General features: G+C 43.6%; 1 protein-coding gene across 3 annotated transcripts in view; it reads left to right on the top strand.

Annotated features, from left to right (window-relative positions):
• Positions 1 to 19,967, top strand: part of LOC140210827 (MICOS complex subunit mic25-like) — a 753,869-nt gene that overhangs the window by 597,696 nt on the left and 136,206 nt on the right. The window contains exon 8 of one of the 3 annotated variants that reach the window (XM_072280092.1): positions 3,045 to 3,458. The exons of the other annotated variants lie outside the window; for them this stretch is intronic. Coding sequence (XP_072136193.1) covers positions 3,045 to 3,050 — 6 coding nt within the window. The 3' untranslated portion in view covers positions 3,051 to 3,458. Of the gene's footprint in view, positions 1 to 3,044; positions 3,459 to 19,967 lie in introns of those variants that run through there. 3 annotated transcript variants of the gene reach the window in all.

Below are 19,967 nucleotides of genomic sequence, written 5' to 3' on the forward strand. Positions count from 1 at the left end.
CCATAGGGAACATACTCTCCACATCCACTCTGCTGAGGCCTTTCAAAATTCGATACTCTATTGGGAAGAAGGTACAGAACTAAGCCACCAGGTTCAGGAACAGTTATCACCCTACAATCATCAGACTCCTGACCAGCACAGATAACTTCCCCCACCTCAACGCTGAACTGATTCCACAACCTACACACTCACTTTCAAGGACTCGACAACCCGTGTTCTCAATGCTTACTTATGTGTTTATCTTTCTACAGAACTGTGCAGGAACCTTAGGCACGTATATATAGCTGGACTGCCTCAGACTTCAGCACAGTACTGCATTTGTCAACGTGGAAGGGAAAGCTAGTTTGTGGGATGTTGGGGATGGTGAGTATGGGGCACCGTGGGAGGCTGTGGGACAGGTGGCAGAGCTGGGGGTAGGGGGTGGCACAGGTGCAGACACACCCAGCCCCGAGACACCAGGCAAGGTTATTTGATTCCAAACAATTGGTTTATTGATCATTACAGAATGTCTTTCTGGTGCTTCCCACTCCCTTCTCCTTTTCTAAACAATGATCCCCCTCTACCTGCCTTCTTCCCACTCTCAGTCTAGAATAGAGTCCTTTATCAGAATCAGGTTTATCACCTCTCACATATATCATGATATTTGTTTTTTTTTTGTGCAGCAGTACAGTGCAATACATAAAATTACTACAGTACTGTGCAAAAGTCTGAGACACCCTAGCTTACTTATGTGCCAAAGACTTCTGCACAGTAGTGTGTTTATTTATTGATTGATTGATTGATTGACTGATTGATTGTATTTGCACAGTTTGTCTTCTTTTGCACATTGGTTGTTTGTCGGCCTTTGTGTGTAATTTTTTATTGATTCTATTTTATTTCTTTGTTCTACTGTGAATGCCTGCAGGTAAATGAACCTTGGGCTAGTACAGTACATTATGACATATATGTGCTTTGATTATAAATTTACTTTGAACGTTGAGGAGCACACAGTGTTCTCTGGTGTGCTGGCCAATACTTACCTGTCTTTCAATATCGCACCTGGTAACAGGAGAATAAACCCCCTCACCTGCATCACTGGAAAATACAGCTTTTACAGTGGAGTTAAGGCATCAGTTTAACATTGTAACCCATGAACAGCTCTTCAGACCGTGCAGTGATCCTTCAGCATTACAGTAGGATTGGCTGGTAGGATGCGTGATGCTCCATCTATGAGCTGAGGTGACTTGATCTTCTCCAAGGATCATCACCTTGCCATCGTGGAGAGCCTTGAGATCAAGAGAGTGATGTGATCTAGCGCTTAACTCCTGGTAGGCTCACCCATGGTGGCGAGGTCAAGGGCAGGTTCTGGACAAAGAGCGATCCAACCAAGACCTCAATGGTGGAGCTGGCAGAAGATGATGACACATCACAATGGCAGTGAAGACGGAGGAAAGCTTCAGTAGTGAAGGGTCCTCACTCATCTTGTATTCCCTGACTCTGATATGTCAGGGAAAATGTGATGACTGCCCGAGGATCAGTCTCCCCACGCTAAACAAAGTCATGCACAGATGTTCTCCATTAAGGGAATCCACCTTAACATCCCAGTTATGTAGATCCTGGATTAGCTTCTATAGCCACTTCAGGACCCATCAATGGACAATGCCTTTGGAAAACATCATTTTCAGAAAGGGGAACATTCTAAGTTCAAAGTAAATGTATTAGCAAAGTACATAAATGATACCATATACAATCCTGAGATTCATTTTCTTGTAGGCATACTCAATAAATCCACAGAATAATAACCATAACAGAATCAATGAAAGACTGCACCAACTTGGGTGTTCAAACAGTGTGAAAAAGATGGCACCTGTGAAAGTGCAAAAAGAAAGAAATAATAATAATAAATAATTAAGCAGTAAACATCGAGAATGTTAGACGAAGAGTCCTTGAAATTGAGTCCATTGATTGTGCTAACATTTCAATGATGGGGCAAGTGAAGCTGAGTGAAGTTATCCCCTTTGGTTCAAGAGCCTGATGGTTGAGTGGTCTGGAATCAAAAAGGATAACTTTGACTGACCTCACAAGTCACAAGAAGCAGGATACTGGGGTTACCAGTGACAAGTCTGCGAATCTTTGCGAGCACACTGGGGAAGTCAGGGACCAGTGTCTGTAAATCCACAAGTCCACTGGAAACTGGAGGCTGAAGGTGGCCTGTCCTGGAGTCAGAGGACTGTGTATATGTGTCGTTGAGAGGGAGGGGTGGAAGAATGTGGCTTATTTCACTGTTATTACTTTGTTGCCTGGTATTTGTTTTGTTGTGTTCTATGTTGTGCTGCTAAGGATTGTGGGCATGCTATTTTGGCACTGGAATGTGTGGCAACACTTGCGGGCTGCCCCCAGCATATGTTGGTTGTTAATGCAAACGACAGACTTCACTGTATGTTTTGATCTACATGTGATAAATAAATGAATCTGAATCTAATTACTTGGCTGGGTCTGAAAGAGCTTTTCAGCTCTTCTTGTACATGCACAATTATTCCGTGGAGGTTCTGACGCAGGCAAACACCAAGCATGCACGATAATCTTTAGAAGCATGTTTTTCTTATGATATGTTGATAAACAAACTTCAAAATAGACACCATTTACGAACCCACTAAGAGCCAAAGAAACATGAGCCAATAGATTTCAAAGGTAATCTGAAAGGGTAACCAATCAGGACCGAGGCAAGCAAAGGGAGGGGGGTCTATACAAATGCGAGCACTCCCAGAGTGAAACACCAACCACTGTGTACTGAGGATGTCACCTTGACTCGTGATGAAACAATTACAAGCGAATTCCAAATTGGTGAACACTACAGCATCAAATGCCTCAATGCGGGCTCCCAATATTCACCACCATCCTATAAAAAGCTAAGTTTTAAAGTGTCCTGACAAGATCTCTGTTTCCAGCATCTGTTAAAATAGATCCCAGGGTGTCCTTGTCAAATTAAATGGGATGGTCAGGGGCTACATTAAAGAATTTTTACAGCTCCCCAAAGGTCTTAATGGTGGTATTTTGTATTCTAGGTGTAGGGATGGAGGTTTATCGATCCCCAGCTGGAGACTCAAGATCCCTCTGCTGATTATAAAAAAATATGGACTTTAAGGAATCCAAGGATTTCTTAATCAGCTGCTCAATATCACCGAGCACACGACATCCTGAATGATTACACAATCTTACGAAACATTATAAAATAAAACTGTCCTTAAAACCTCTGAAAATATTGATCTTCGAAGGGCGAGATAGGGAACCTGTGAAATAAAATTGCTGTATTTCTTGATGAGGAGGAAGTCCCACACCTTCTTGTTTTCTGAAAATTAAGGATCACAGTTTCATCCAGAACCCAAGGAGACAGTAACGTTAAACTAGCGGTGGGTTAGTAACAGAGCCCTGTCCACGACTTGGATCTTAATTCCTTTTTCTAACATGTAGGTCATAGAGTCAAGGAGCACGGAAGCAGGCCCTTCAGCCCTGTTGGTCCAGGTTGACGAGACACTTACTTAAGCTGGTCACATTTGCCATTGCCCATATCCTTCCAAACCTGGGGTCCACGGACCCTCTGCTTAATGGTATTAGTCCATGGCATAAAAAAGGTTGGGAACCCCTACACTAAACCTTTCCCATTCATGTACCTGCCCAACTGTCTTTCAGGTGTTGCTAATGTACCTGCCTCCACCACTTCCTTATTCCATTGATAGGTCACCCTAGGTGAAGAAGATGCCCCTCAGATCCCCATTAGATCTCTCCACCTCACCTTAAACCCGTGCCCTCTTGGTCTAGTAACATAGCAGTTTGCACCTCACTTTACAGCGTCAGTTGTAAGATTGGGTTTCGACTCCCGTGCTGTCTGTAAGGAGCTTGTTTGTTCTCCCTGTGACCTTGAGGGTTTCCTCTGGGTGTTACGGTTTCCTCCCATACTCCAGAGACCAGTGGTTAGGGTTGATGGGCATGTTTGCACTGGAACCATGGCGATAACTGAGGCCAGCCCAGCACATCCTCACTGATTCGATTTGATGCCTTGCACTGTATGTTTTGATGTACATGTGACAAATAAAGCTAATCTTTAATCTAAACACAAGAGATTCTGCGGGTGCTGGAAATCACACACACAGAGTAATACACACGAAGTGCTGGAGGAACTCCGGGTCAGACAGCATCTATGGAGGGGACTAAAGAGCTGATGTTTCAGGTTGAGGTCCTTCATCAGCCCGAAACGTCAGCTCTTTATTCCCCTTTATAGATAGGTTGAGTTCCTCCAGCATTTTGTGTATGTTAATCTGTAATCTAATTATCTTGATTTCTCACCCGGAGATAGTCTGTACACATTCACCCAATATATGCCTCTCTTGATCTCTTGATTTTATACAACCCTTATTCTCCTATGGTCCAATGAATAATGTCTGAAACTACTTGTCATCTCTCCGTAACTTACTCAATAACTTTGGTTTCAAAACTCCCTCTTAGATATCTGTTGTGATCACTGCAGTATAAACCACCCCTGACGGTTCATAGAGGAGTTGACTAACTGAATTAAATCCACCAAGAGGACGTTGATTAAGGTCTTAATCCTCCACGTAGAGAGACCTTTCGTGTCAGTCTTCTGAAACACAATATTAAATTGAGCCTGTCTAAGTGGATACGATATTCTACTAAGACCAAGACAAACATTATTATAGATTCATCAGGTCAGGAGGTCAGAAGAGATTGTTTCTCATCAGTTCAGTTTATAAAGCAGCATTGTGCTTGGGCTTTTAGTGGAGAGGGCTTAAATTGCACTTGAGCGTTGAAGGCTGCAGTTTATCTTGTGGTTGGCTAGCAGCTCTTAAAATAACATTTTAATAGAATAGCTATTTTCAAAACCCATTACTAATCTCTTATAAATCTAACAATTGCTCCCAGCCATTCCTTTTCTCTGCATCCATTCGCGTTTAGATATTCCTTTTGCAATTCTCAAATCCCAGAGTTCCAATGAGAAAATTCACAAATATTTAAGTATTAAAGTTTTAAGTTGCAGCAGTCCATCAGATTTTTTTTGACTGAACTGTCAGCAAGGAGACCTGAGGGCAGGTTGGTGCAAGTTGTGAAGAGTAGTCTGTTGTGAACAACATGAAGAATCGTCCTTTTTTGCTGTTAGAGGAGGTGTTGCTTTTGCAGATCAACGTACAAAATGCTGGAGGGACTCAGCAGGTCAGGCAGCATCTAAGAAGGGGAATAAGCAGTCGACATTTTGAGCCAAAGTGAAATGAAGGGGGAAGAAGCTAGAATAAGAAGGTAGTGGATGGAGGGGAAGGAGTACAAGCTGACAGGTAATAGGTGAGACCAGGTGAAGGGGAAGGTGGATGAGTGGGTGGGAGGGGAATGAAGTGAGAAGCAGGAAGTCAAAGTCAAAAGTCAATGTAAATTATTATCAAAGTACATATATGCCATCATAAAGATTAATTTTCTTGCAGGCATATTCAACAAATTTATAATTGAATAATAACCATGAGAACATGAGACCATAAGTTCATAAGATATAGGAGCAGAATTAGGCCATTTAGCCCATCGAGTCTGCTCTGCCATTTCACCATGGCTTTCCAGTTTTCCTCTGAACCCCAGTCTCCTGTCTTCTCCCCGACCAATCAAGAATCTTATCAACCTCTGCATTAAATATACATAAAGACTTGGCCTCCGCAGCTGCCTGTGGCAAAGAATTCCACAGATTCACCATTCTCTGGCTACATAAATTCCTCCTCATCTTCATTCTAAAAGGATGCCCCCCTATTCTGAGGCTGTATCCTCTGGTTTCAAACTCTCCCACCATAGGAGGCATGTGTGGGCACGTGGCCAAGTGGTTAAGGCATTGGACTAGCTACCTGAAGGTTGTGAGTTCGAGTCCCAGCCAAGGGAACGTGTTGTGTCCTTGAGCAAGGCACTTAATCACACATTGCTCCGCGACGCCACTGGTGCCAAGCTGTATGGGTCCTAATGCTCTTCCCTTGGACAACATTGGTGTTGTGGAGAGGGGAGACTTGCAGCATAGGCAACTGCTGGTCTTCCATACAACCTTGCCCAGGCCTGCGCCCTGGAGAGTGAAGACTTTCCAGGTGCAGATCCATGGTCTCGCAAGACTAACGGATGCCTTAATAATAGGAGACATCCTCTCCACACACATTCTATCAAGGCCTTTCACCATTCGATAGGTTTCAGTGAGGTCACCCCTTATTCCATAACAGGATCAATTAAATAACACACCAACTTGGGCATTCAACCAATGTGCAAAAGACACAAAAGAAGGGGTAGGTTCAAGGGAGGACGTGAGAGGTAAGCTTTTTACTCAGAGAATGGTGGATGTCTGGAATGTGTTGCCTGATGTTGTGGTAGAGGCAATTGCATTAGAGACTCTTAAGAGACATTTGGATAAGCACATTGAAGTAAGGAAGATGGAGGGATATGGACATGGTGTAGGTAGGAGGGTCAGTTTGGGCGTTTTGATGTACTTTTTAGCTGGTTTGGCACAACATTGTGGGCTGAATGGCCTTTTCCTGTGCTGTACTCTTCTATGTTCTATGTTCTGTGCAAATACAATGAGAAAGAAAGCATCGTACTAAATAACTTAGCCATAAGTAGTGAGAACATGACATGAGAAGTCCTTGAAAGTGGTTGAGGGAAGAATTCAGTGTTGGGGTGAGTGAAGTTGAGTGAACTTACCCCTTTGGTTCAAGAGGCTGATGGTTGAGGGATATTAACTTTTGTTAAACCTGGCAGTATGAGCCATGAGGTTCCTGTACCTTCTTCCTGATGCCAGGAGTGAGAAGAGAGCATGACCTGGGTGGTGGGGGTCCCTGATGATGGATGCTTTCCTGCGACAATGTGGTAACAACGAGGTGATAGGTGGAAGAGATAAAGGGCTAAAGATGCAAAAACCTGAAGGCATGTGCCACCTGGCTCAAGGACAATTTCTACCCCACTGTTATAACTATTAAATACTTCACTAGTATGATAAGATCGACTCTTGATCTCAAATGTTTCCTTGTTATCATAATCAGAAGCAGGTAAATCATGAAATTTCTCTGGTGTTCTTTTTGTCCTTGCTTACTACCCCATGAGCCTCCACAACCAACACATAATTTTCTACAACTCTTGCCATTTTCAATGGATCATATCACTAAACACATCTTTACCTCTCCTCCCCCACCACTTTGCACTTTCTGCTGGGATCACTCCCTCCATTCGTTCATCCCCACTAATCTTTCTCCTGGCACTTATCCCTACAAGTGGAAGAAGTGCTACCCTGCCCATTCACTTCCTCCCTCACGTTCATTCAGAGACACAAGCAGTGATTCCAGGTGAAGAAACACTTCATTTGCGAATCTTTTGGGGTTGTCTACTGTATCTGGTGATCCCGATGTGGCCCCCTCTACATTGGTGAGATCAGACACGAATTGGGAATCTGCTTTGTCGAGCATCTCCACTCCATCCGCAAAACAGCAGGATTTCCTGGTAACCAACCATTTTAATTCCATTCCCCATTCCCGTTATGATATGGCGTCCTCTTCTGACACGATGAGGGCACTCTCAGGTTGTAGGAGCAATGACTCATATTCTGTCTAACTAGCCTCTAACCTGAATGCATGAAAATCAATTTCTCCAGCTTCTGGAAATATTTTTCACCGTCCTCCTTCCCTCTTCTTCAATTTCCCATTCTGGCCTCTAATCTCTTCTCCTCACCTGCCGATCACCTCCCTCTGGTGCCACTCTGCCTTCCCTTCCTCCCATGGTCCACTTTCCTCTCCTATCCGATTTCTTCCTCTCCACCCCTTTGCCTTTTCCACCTATCCCCTTGCAGCTTCTTACTTCAACACCCCCTCCCCACCCACCTGGTTTCACCTATCATCTGCCAGCTTGTCCTCCTTCCCCTCACTTCACTTGTTTATTCCAGGATTTTCCCCCTTCCTTTTCAGTCCTGATGAAGGGCCTCAACCTGAAACGTCGAATCTTTATTGATTTCCATGGATACTACTTGACCTGCTGAGTTCCTCCACCATTTTGTGTGGTGTAGGTTATGAAATTCATTGTTTTATAATCTTTCTCCTTTTTTTTAGCCGCACATTTCTCTGTGGCTGTGACACTTTATTCTGCAGATTGTTTTTTTTTACCTTATACTGTAATTATATGAAGAGTAGGCAAGGCAGGCTTTTCACTGTACCTCGGAACATGACCACAATAAACCAATTCCAATTCCAATTCCAAAACTGGCTTGGAACCAACGAAGGCTTACTTGCTACAAGTTGAATTCAGAATTGGAATTGTCAGTTAGTTTCCCCTGCAGCTACACTATGGTGTGGAATTGTGCAGGGCAGTTTTGCTGGTTGTGGTATTGATGGCCAGTCTGTGCATCAAGGCTGATAGAAAATTTCAGCACAGATGAAAAATGATGGATGTCATAGCCAATCCCTCTTTGCAGTTTCGTAGTGTAGAGATGAGCATCTCTGCTCCATCCACAAAAAGCAGTATTCCCCAGTGGCCAAATATTTTAATTCCGACCCCATTCCCATTCTGACTATTTATTTATATCTGCATTTGCATAGTCTTGTTGTCCATTGATCCTGTTTACAGTTGCTGTTCTATAGATTTGCTAAGTATGCCTGCAGAAAAATATCTCAGGGCTGCTTGTGATGACATGTATGTACTCTGATAATAAATTTTACTTAGAACTTTGAATTTTTTTTGACAAGGTGAGGCTACTCTCAGGTAGGAAGAGCAACAACTCATACTCCGTCTCGGTAGCCTCCAGCCTAATGGCATGAACATCGATTTTTGTTTGATCAAGAATGATCAAATTGTAATGCTACAAAAGGAGTCCCTTCAGCCTATTTGAACTGTGCTGGCTCCTGTTAGAGATATTTTGTCAGTCGTGTTCTTTCCCCCTTCAACTCTTTCCACACACCCATCACAATAACAAGCACTCACTTAATGTTAGCAAGACCAAGGAGCTGATTATTGACTACAGGAGGGGGAAAAAGTAGAGGTCCATGAGCCAATCCTCATCGAGAAATTAAAAGGTTGAGAGGGCAGGCAACTTTAAATTCTTAGGTGTTTACATTTCAGAGGATTGGTCCTGGGTACAGCATGTAAGTGCCATTACAAAGAAAGTGCAAAGTTTGGGAAGATTTAACACCTCATTCAAAACTTTGACGAAGTTCTACTGACAGGTGTATGAGACGTTGAGAGGTATTGATCGTGTGGATAGTCAGAGGCTTTTTCCCAGGGCTGAAGTGGCTAACTTGAGAGGGCAATTTTAAGGTGCTTGGAAGTAGATACAGGATAGATGTCAGGGGTAAGTCTTTTAAGCAGAGCGGTGAGTGCATGGAATGAGCTGTCGGCGACAGAGGTAGAGGTGGATACAATAGGGCCTTTTAAGAGGCTCTTGGATAGGTACATGGAGCTTAGAAAATAGAGTGCTATGGGTAACTCTAGGTAATTTCTAAAGTAAGTACATGTTCGGTACAGCATTGTTTCTGTGACGTATGATGGAAAGCATATTGACTGATTGCATCAAGCCCTAGTAAGGAAACACCAATGCTATTGAACAGAAAAGCCTACGAAAAGTAGTGGATATGGCCCAGTCCATTATGGGTAAAACCCTCCCCACCATTAAGAACGTGTACTGTATATGGAGCACTGTTGCAGGAAAGCAGCATCCATCATCAAAGACCCCCACTAGCCAGGCCATGCTCTCTTCTCATTGCTGCCATTAGGAAGGAGGTACAGGAGCCTCAGGACCACACCATCAGGTTCAAGATCGGTTATTACCTCTCAACCATCAGGCTCTTGAACCAGAGGGGATAACTTCACTCAACTTCACTTTCCCCATCACTGAAATGTTCCCACAACCTATGAACTCAATTTCAAGGACTTTTCATTTCACATTCTTGATATTTATTGTTTATTTGTTCATTATTATTATTTTGGGCTTTTTTTTCTCTTTTTTTATTGGCACATTTTGTTGTCTTTTGCACATTGTTTGTCCATCTTGTGAGCAGTTTTTCATTGATACTATTGTGTTTCTTTGTATTTTCTGTGAATGCATGGAAGAAAGTGAATCTCAGGGTTGTATAAGGTGTCATATATACCAATGTGCTTTGATAATCATGTTATTTTGAACTTTGAACTTTGAAAATATTCCGTCTCACCTATCCAATTTCCTTTTGAAAGCCCTAATTGATACTGCTTCCACCAAATTTACACCCAGTGATCTTCAGGCCCTACTGGCTCTCTTCGAATTGAAAGGTTTTGTTCTTTTTGGCCCAGGGTTTAAATCTGTGTCAGCTGGAGCATAGACCATCAGCATTCCCCAGTTTACCCACACACTAAATCACTCTATGACCTTATACATCCCCGTCAAGTGTTCTCTCTACCCTCTTTGCTCCAAGAAGAAGGGGTGGTATAGTATCGTATCTGTTAGCATAACACCAATTCAGCACCAGTGACCTGGATTCAATTCAACCATTCTCCGTAACAGACATCCCAACCTGCAAAAACTCATTTCAGGGAGGTAGCACAATCAATTTGCAGGAGACTCCCGGAACTTCCGGGAGAGGTGGGATGTCTGCAATAGAGTAGCTCCTTAGCAGCTGGCCAGCTAGTTTAAATAACGTTGGCTATGCTAATGAACGAGTGACACCTGTTAAACTCACCTCAACACGTCTTTTACAGTCTTAACCCACCATGAGCAATAGAAAAGTCACTGTTGCAAACAGTGCAGCGAACAACACTGTCATTATTTTTGACCCCTATTAGGCAGGGGTACACTTTAGTGTAGTCTGGGGTGACGTACATTTTATATTTTCTTTTTTTGGAACGCTCTTCCATGGCGCGCTCTCTCTCTCTCGCACTCGTTCTCTCTCTCGCACTCTCTCTCTCATGGTCGCTGTCGTGCATGCTCGCTCTCTCTCGTGGTCGCTCTCTTTCTCTCTCTCGCGCTCACTCTCTTTCTCTCTCTCTCTCTCTCTCTCTCTCTCTCTCTCTCGCTCTCTCTCTTTCTCTGGCTCACTCGCTCTCAAAAAAATGATTTCCGGGATATTGTATATAACTTGCGGGCATCAGGGAGCCACTATTAATATGCGGGAGACTCCCGGAATTTCCAGGAGAGGTGGGATGTCTGCTGTAAGGCGTTTGTATGTTGTTCCCCTGGCCGTGTGGGTTTCCTCAGGGTGCTCCCATTTCCTCCTACATTTCAAAGATGTACGAGTTAGTAGGTTAATTGGTCACATGGGTGTACTTGGGTGGAACAGGTTCATTGGGCTGGAAGCCCTGGTACTATGTTGTATTCCTAAATAAATGGATGAATGACTGAACAAACCCAAATTTCTCCATTTTAATGTGCAGTGGAATAGAGCTGTGGTGTTATTTATTAATTTAGAGATACAGCACAGTAATAAGCCCTTCTGGCCCAATTACAGCTATATGATTAATCAACCTACGTCTTAATGAATGTGTTAGGAAACTGGAGCACCTAGAGGAAACCTGCATACTCATGGGGGAAGTAAACAAACTCCTTACAGACAGTGGCAGGAATTGAACTTGCATCACTGGCACTGTAATAACATTATGCTAATTGCCATGCAACCATGCTGCCCCAGTGCAGTGACTTCTCCTGTACAGTGGAGATCAACTTACAAGCATCGAAAACGGTAACTTAATTTGGTTAAGTACAGTCCCATATTTAGGTTCCAGATAGAGGCAGAATTGAAATCGGGTCACTGGTGATGTAATAGTGCTACACTATCCAGAAGCTGGTTTAATATCACTGACATATATAAATTAAATACGTAGTGCCAAAAGAGAGCAAAAAAATGGTAAGGTGGTGTACATAGACCTGGACCCATTGCAGTTTGCCTATCGCCACAATAGGTCAACGGCAGACATAATCTCAATGGCTCTCCACATGGCTTTAGATCACCTAGACAACACACAAGTACCTACGTCAGGATGCTGTCCATCGACTATAGCTCAGCATTTAATACCATCATTCCCACAATCCTGCTTGAGAAGTTGCAGAACCTGGGCCTCTGTACCTCCCTCTGTAATTGGATCCTCGACTTCCTTACCGGAAGACCACAGTCTGTGTGGGTTGGTGATAACATCTCCTCCTCGCTGATGATCAACACTGGCGCACCTCAGGGGTGTGTGTTTAGCCCACTGCTCTACTCTCTATATACACATGACTGTGTGGCTAGGCATAGCTCAAATACCATCTATAAATTTGATGATGACACAACCATTGTTGGTAGAATCTCAGGTGGTGATGAGAGGGCATACAAGAGTGAGATATGCCAACTGGTGGAGTGGTGCCGCAGCAACAACCTGGCACTCAACATCAGTAAGACAAAAGAGCTGATTGTGGACTTCTGGAAGGGTAAGACGAAGGAACACATACCAATCCTCATAGAGGGATCAGAAGTGGAGAGAGTGAGCAGCTTCAAGTTCCTGGGTGTCAAGATCTCTGAGGATCTAACCTGGTCCCAACATATCAATGTAGTTATAAAGAAGGCAAGACAACGACTATACTTTATTAGGAGTTTGAAGGGATTTGGCATGTCAACAAATACACTCAGAAACTTCTATAGTTGTACCGTGGAGAGCGTTCTGACAGGCTGCATCACGGTCTGGTATGGAGGGGCTACTGCACAGGACTGAAAGAAGCCGCAGAAGATTGTAAATCTAGTCAGCTCCATCTTGGGTACTAGCCTAGTCCCATCTCCAGCCGTCTCGACTCTGTCTTGCCACTGAATCCAGATGGGAATTGGGAAGAGAGAGTGAGGCTGACGCTGCGCAACTCTGTCTCACTTAAATCCAAATCATACGCTAGTCTCGACACCATCAATGGTGTTGAAGTCTTCATCGACAATGACGATGGACGAACAAATACTAGCCTACAAGGTACCCAGGACATCTTTAGGGAGCGGTGTCTCAGAAAGGCAGCGTCCATTATTAAGGACCCCCAGCAGCCAGGACATGCTTTTCTCATTCTTACCATCAGGTAGGAGGTACAGAATCCTGAAGGCACACACTCAGCGATTCAGGAGCAGCTTCTTCCCCTCTGCCATCCGATTCCTAAATGGACATTGAAGCTTTGGACACTACCTCACTTTTTTTTAATATACAGTATTTCTGTTTTTGCACGTTTTTAAAAAATCTATTTAATATACGTAATCGATTTACTTACTTATTCATTATTATTATGTTTTATTTTATTTATTACTATTATTATTTTTTCTCTCTGCTAGATTGTGTATTGCGTTAAACTGATGCTGCTAAGTTAACAAATTTCACTACACATGCTGGTGATAATAAACCTGATTCTGATTGTGATGGGTTTATTGTCCGTTCAGAAATCTGATGGTGGAGGGGAAGAAGCTGTCCCTAAAATATTGAGTGTGTGTCTTCAGACTCCAGTACCTTCTCCTTGATGGTAGCAATGAGAAGAGGGCATGTCTTGGCGATGGAAATCTTTAATGATGGAGGCCACCCTTTTGAGGCATCACCTTTTGAAGGTGTTCTAGATGCTAGGGAAGCTAGTGCCCATGATGGAACTTGCTGTGTTTGCAACATTCTGTCTGCTTTCAGTGTCTTTCAATCCTGTGCAGTGGCCCCCTCCATACCAGATGGTGATGCAACCAGTTAGAACAGCTTCCACTGTCCATCTGTAGAAATTTGCAAAAGTCTTTGATGACCTACCAGTCCTTCCCAAACTGCTGATGAAATATAGCTGTTGTTATGCTTTCTTTGTAATTGTATCGATATGGTGGGCCCAGGATGGACCTTCAGCAATGTTGTCACCCAGGAACTTCAAACTGTTCGCCCTTTCCACTGCTGATCCCTTGATGAGGACAGTTGAGTGTGTGTGTGTTCCCAGGACTGGCCACCTCCAGCCCTCCAATGGACTCACAGAAATTGGGCCCCTGACATCCACAGTGGACTCGCAGGTTCAAGAGTTTCAGCCATTGGGTGCGGCTTCGGGACTCGTTGACATCTGTCTTTGACCTTCAGGCTTTGTTTTTTTAGTATCGACCCCAGGACTTGCCAATGTCGAGACCCTGAACTCCATGCCTCAAACTCTGGACCCTCTGGACTCAGAACTGGTGACACAAACAAGTTAGACACTACACTGCTGTGCCATCTCAAAATGGTAGTGTGGAAACACTGAGGGCAGAAAGGAGGAGGAATTCCTGGGGTGTGGGCAACAATATTGCCCATTCCTGCTAGACGAAGTGGTAGTGATAAACTGTCCTCACGTACTTCTGTTGGTTAGATTGTTCCACGATTTAGCTTCAGCAATGATGAGAATCCACAAAATGTGTGACTTGGAAGGCGACTTTCAGATGATAGCATTCCCAGATTCCCACTGTTTCTCTTTGTGCTGAGAGCTCCAGATTTTCAGGAACACTGCTGAGAGAACCAACACTAGTTAATAGATAAGAGCACTACAGCCAAGTGAGTGTTCAGAACTACAGCTCGCCTGCCAGTCAGACAGATTGCCTTGTTCTGGATGGTGTACAGCAATGGAGCTGTACATATCCAGGCAACTGCAGAGTATTCCAACAAGCTCCCCTAGTATGAGAAGACCTCACAATTTGCCTTGTACCTTATTGACTACCTATACTGTATGTTCCCCATAACTGTAATACTTTATTCCTGATTTTAAATGTAGACCATAGAACACCACTGCACAGTACAGGTTATTTGGCCCACAATATTGTGCCAACCTGTTTTATCTACTTTAAGATCAATCTAACCCTTCTCTACTACAGAGCACTCCAATTTTCTATCATCCATGTACCTGTCTAAGAATTTCTTATATATCCCTAATGTACCTGCCTCTACTACCTCCCCTGGCAGGGCATTCCACGTACCCACCACCCTGTCTGTAAAAAACTTAACTTTGATATTCCCCCTATATTTTCCTCCAATCACCTTAAAATTATGCCGCTAGGTATTAGCCACTCCTGTGCTGGGGAAGAGTCTCTAGCTGTCCACTTGATCTATGCCTATTATCATCTTATTTGTTGCTGTTCAGTCATTTAGTGGAGTCCAACTCTTTGTGACCTCACCGACCACAGGATCCATAGGGTTTTCAAGGCAAGATAGGGAAGTAGATACTACCTTCTGTGCAGATGCTGCTGCTGTCCAGGTTGGGGCCCAGCTGGGTTTGAACTCAGGTCCATCTGCCTTGAAGTCCGGTGCTGATGCCACTACACCACCAGCCAGCCCATTATCATCTTATACACCTTTATTAAGTCGCCTCTCATATACACGTCTATTAAGTCGCCTCTCATCCTCCTTGACTCGAAAGAGAGAAGCCCTAGATCACTCAACCTATCCTCATATGACAAGTTCTCTAATCAAGGCAGCACCCTCGTAAACCTCCTCTGCACCGTCGTTAAAGCTTCTACATCCTTCCTGTAATGAGGTCACTGGAACTGAACACGATATTTCAAGTGTATTCTAACCAGGAATGTCAAATTCAACCATATTTCCCATCTCACATTATCGTATGCTCCAGGGAATAAAGTCCTAAATTAAGTTAATCTTAAGTGGATCCTGAATGAGGACTGAAATAGGGTTGAACAAGTGCTCGACTAAGACTGAACTGTGGTTGTCTTATTAGTAAAGCCTAGACAGTTTGCATCTGTATTCCTTGGAGTTTAAAAGAATGTGGGGCAGCCTTCTTCAAACATATAACATTGTGAGGTGGATTGACATGGTTGTCCTGGTGTGCACTGGCAATGTTGGAACCCAAGTGTGGAGGAAAGTCAGCCTCTGATGTACAGATAGTGACAAGAATTTAATCGTAAGAATTCCAACAGTACATTGGTGGCTCGGCTGAGCAACACCACAATATGTAACATGGTCAAAACTAGGATCCACAATTAGTGGTAATTGGGTCTGCCTAAATAATACAAGTATCATGGAATCCCCAAGCGTATTAAAATAAAATTAACAAGCTTAAACAGAAAGCACCAGGAGACTGCATTACAAAGAGTAAGTTACTCAAGTAAAACATGAGGAAATCTCAACCATTAATAACTCTTATTAAACAACAATTAGCCAAAAACCTTGGAGCCCGGTGCTCTCTGACGCCCCACACAGGCCTGAAGAGCTTATTACAGTGGTAGATGTTGAGATATTTCCATTGGTGTGAGAATCATGAACAAGGTGAAGTAGCTACAAAATAAGGTGCCGGTCATTTTTTAACTCTGAGAAAAGTAGAAATTTCTCCTTTGAGAACCCCTGGAGTTCTCCGCTGTGGTGGAGGGCGGATCATTGGGTATATTTAATGTGGAGATCGATAAATATTTGAAAGTTTGAGGAACTGGCACAGAGGAAGAGTTCAGGGTAGTGGTGATCAGCCATGATCACATTGAATGGTGGGGCAGGCTTGAGGGGCCAAATGGCCTACTCCTGCTTTCTTGAGCTGTTCTTTGGTCCCTGTTAAGTGGGATCTGGAGGGAGTTCATGAGAAAGTGGAGGGAATAAACTGGGATAGTGTAAGTGGATGGGAAGGTTGATGGCATGTGTGGACTCATTAGGATTTAGAACCTGTTTCCATGCTGTATGTCTGTAGGAAGATATATACCTGTTCCAACCTGAGCCCCATACATTTTGTCAGTTCTCTCGGCTTGGGCCTCATAGAAAATAGAACATAGAACAATACAGCACAATATGGCCTTTTGGCTCACAATGTATGGAAGCATACCCACAATCAATCTCAAACCAGAGAAAATCTGCAGATGCTGGAAATCCAAGCAACAACACAAAATGCTGGAGGAACTCGGCAGGTTAGGCAGCATCTATGAAAAAGGGTAAACAGTCGACATTTCGGGCCGAAACCCCTCGGCAGGACTGGAAAAAGCAAGATGAGAACCCAGAGGAAGAAGATGAGGGAGGGGAAGAAGAAACACAAGGTAATAGGTGATGGGTGAAACCGGGAGAAGGGGAAGGGTGAAGTAAAGAGCTGGGTAGTTGATTGGTGAAAGAGATAAAGATCTAGAGAAGAGGTAATCTGATAGGAGAGGACAGATGCTGTGTCCAATCAAGAGCCTATAAATTTCTGCCTTAAATACACCCAGTGACCTGGTCTCCACAGCTGACTGTGGTAACAAATTCCACCAATTCAGCACCCTCTGACTAAAGGAATTTCTCCGCATCTCTGTTTTGTTCTATCCTGAGGCTGTGCTCTCTTGTCCTAGATTCCCCACCACGGAAAACATCCTTTCAACATCTACTCGGTCTAAGTCTTTCAACACCTGAAAGGTTTCAATGAGATCTCCCCCTCATCCTTCTAAAATCCAGCGAGTACAGACCAAGAGCCATCAAATGTTCCTCGTATGATAACCATTTCATTCCTGGAAGCATCCTTATGAACCACCTCTGGAACCTCTCCAATGTCAGCACATCTTTTCTTAGATGAGGAGCCCAAAACTGTTCACAATACTCAAGGTGAGATCTCACCAGTGCCTTATAAAGCCTCAGCATCACACCCCTGCTCTTGTATTCAAGACCTCTTGGAATGAATGCTAACATTGCAGTTGTCTTCCTCACCACCGACTCAACCTGTAAGTTAACCTTTAGAGTGGTCTGCACATGGACTCCTAAATCCCTTTGCATCTCAGATATTTGGGTTTTCTCCCCATTTAGAAAATAGTCTGCACATTTATTTCGACTACCAAAGTGCATGACCATGCATTTTTCAATATTCTATTTCATTTGCCTCTTTCTTCCCACTCTCCTAATCTGTCTAAATCCTTCTGCAACGTACCTGCTTCCTTAACACTACCTACCCCCTCCACTAATCTTTGTATTATCTGCAAACTTGGCAACAAAGCAACCTATTCCATCATCGAGGAGGCTGTCCACTCTATCCATGTGCCAGTCTAAGAGTCTCTTAAATGTTCGTAATTTATCTGCCTTTACCAGCACCCCTGGCAGAGCGTTCCACGCATCCACTGCTGTCTCTGTAAAAAAACTACCTCTGTTAAACTTCCCTCCATTCACGCCATTTGTCATTTCTGCACTGGGAAGAAGGCACTGGCTGTCCACTCTATCTATGTTTCTTATCATCTTATGTACCTCTATCAAGTCATCTCTCATCCTCCGTCACTCTGAAGATGAAAGCCCAAACTCGCTCAACCTCTCTTTGGTTTGTCAACTACAACGCTCAAAACTTCCACAATTGTACTGTGGCTGTATCACTGTCTGATATAGGGGAGGGGGAGGCGGGTGTGAGGGGCTACTGTACAAGATTGGAGTAAGTTGCAGAAAGCTTGTAAATTAGTCAGCTCCATCATGGATACCACCCTCTGTAGTACCCAAGACATCTTCAAGTAATGGGTGCCTTAGGGAGTTGGCTCCATCATTAAGGATTCCCATCACCAGGCCATGCCCTCTTCTCACTGCTACCATCAGAGAGGAGGTACAGGAGCCTGAAGGAACACACTCAACGATTCAAGAACAGCTTCTTCTCCTCAGCCATCTGATTTCTGAATGGACATTGACCCCATGAACACTACCTCATTACTTTTTTTCATTTCTGCTGTTTTTGCATTACTTATTTTAACTTAACTATTTAATAGATACATATATACCTAATGTAATTCAGTCTTTTTCCCTATATTTACTTATCATGTATTTCATTGTAGTGCTGCCGTAAAGTTAACAAATTTCACAACCTATGCCGGTTATATTAAGCCTGGTTCTGATTCTGATTCATCAGACAAGGTAGGAAGGATGGACTCCGGGCCGCGGCAGCTCACTATCTTCCTCATGGCCGCCAGGAGTGATCAATAACTTTCCATCTGGCCCCTCACTGGAACCCTCTTCCTGAAGACAAAATTTTAAAAGAATCTGAAAATAGCATGCGGTGGGTGGGAAAAGCGAGATGACACAATCGTTTTTCGCAACAGCAGAGAGCTGGAGGAAGGGCAGCAGCAGTTGTGTGGGATTCTGTGGGAGTTGGTGCATGTGAGGTTACTCCTTGAGAAACACATACTTCAGTTGGAAGTAGGCCGGACCGAGGCATGTCACAGCAGCCCCTGCCCACATTCCTGAAGTAAGTGCACAGCCGGCATGCATTCCAACAACTGAGTGACTTGGCAGTGCTTAACGCTGCCACCTGTTCCTCATACCATAGTCGCTAATCATTTTTAACACGGCTGATTAACAAGTCCAGCAAGGCAGTTCAACACATCATTAATGTCAGGACAGGTGACGGTGCATCATGTTGATGCAATAAGCTCTGACATGAAATAGAAATATTTTAGTGATTCCTAAACAGCAATCTGTCATAATTACAGTAGGTGTAACTTCTTAATTTAACCTCCACAGTGCTATTGCTTATTGCCAGAATCTTGGAATGGCCAACGCTGTTTGTCGATTGCTTCGCTCCAAAGTCGTCATTTTTAGCAAATTCTTGGCGTGCATGGTTCTGTGATTGCTGGTCGGATTTCTGTTCCAAACAATGTCCTGTTGTAGGAAAACTAAAATGTTTTTCATACCAGGAATATTTGCAACAGGTACGGACAGTCATGGGGTTGGAGGACTGTGTTATGTGCGTGAGTGGGTGGCAGGGAGGGAGGGAGGAACGGGCTTGTTTCACTGTTGTGGCTTTGTCGCTCGGTATGTTCTGTTTTGTTCTGTTCTGTCTTGTGGGCATGCTAGCCTGGCTCTGTAATGTGTGGTGACACTTGCAGGCTACCCCAAGCACACCCTTGGTTGTTAAAGTAAATGACACATTTCACTGTATGTTTCAATGTACATGTGATAAATTAATCTGAATCAGTACATCTCTGCTCATTGCCCTGTGAATACTTCAAATTTGTTTCATGACCCCAGTGAACTGGTTCATGAAAACATGGTTTTTATTGAGGTGATCTCTAAGGTTTCATTTCTTGGTAATTTATGAAAAA

This window comes from Mobula birostris, chromosome 16, assembly GCF_030028105.1.
Source record: "Mobula birostris isolate sMobBir1 chromosome 16, sMobBir1.hap1, whole genome shotgun sequence".
NCBI lineage: Eukaryota > Metazoa > Chordata > Chondrichthyes > Myliobatiformes > Myliobatidae > Mobula > Mobula birostris.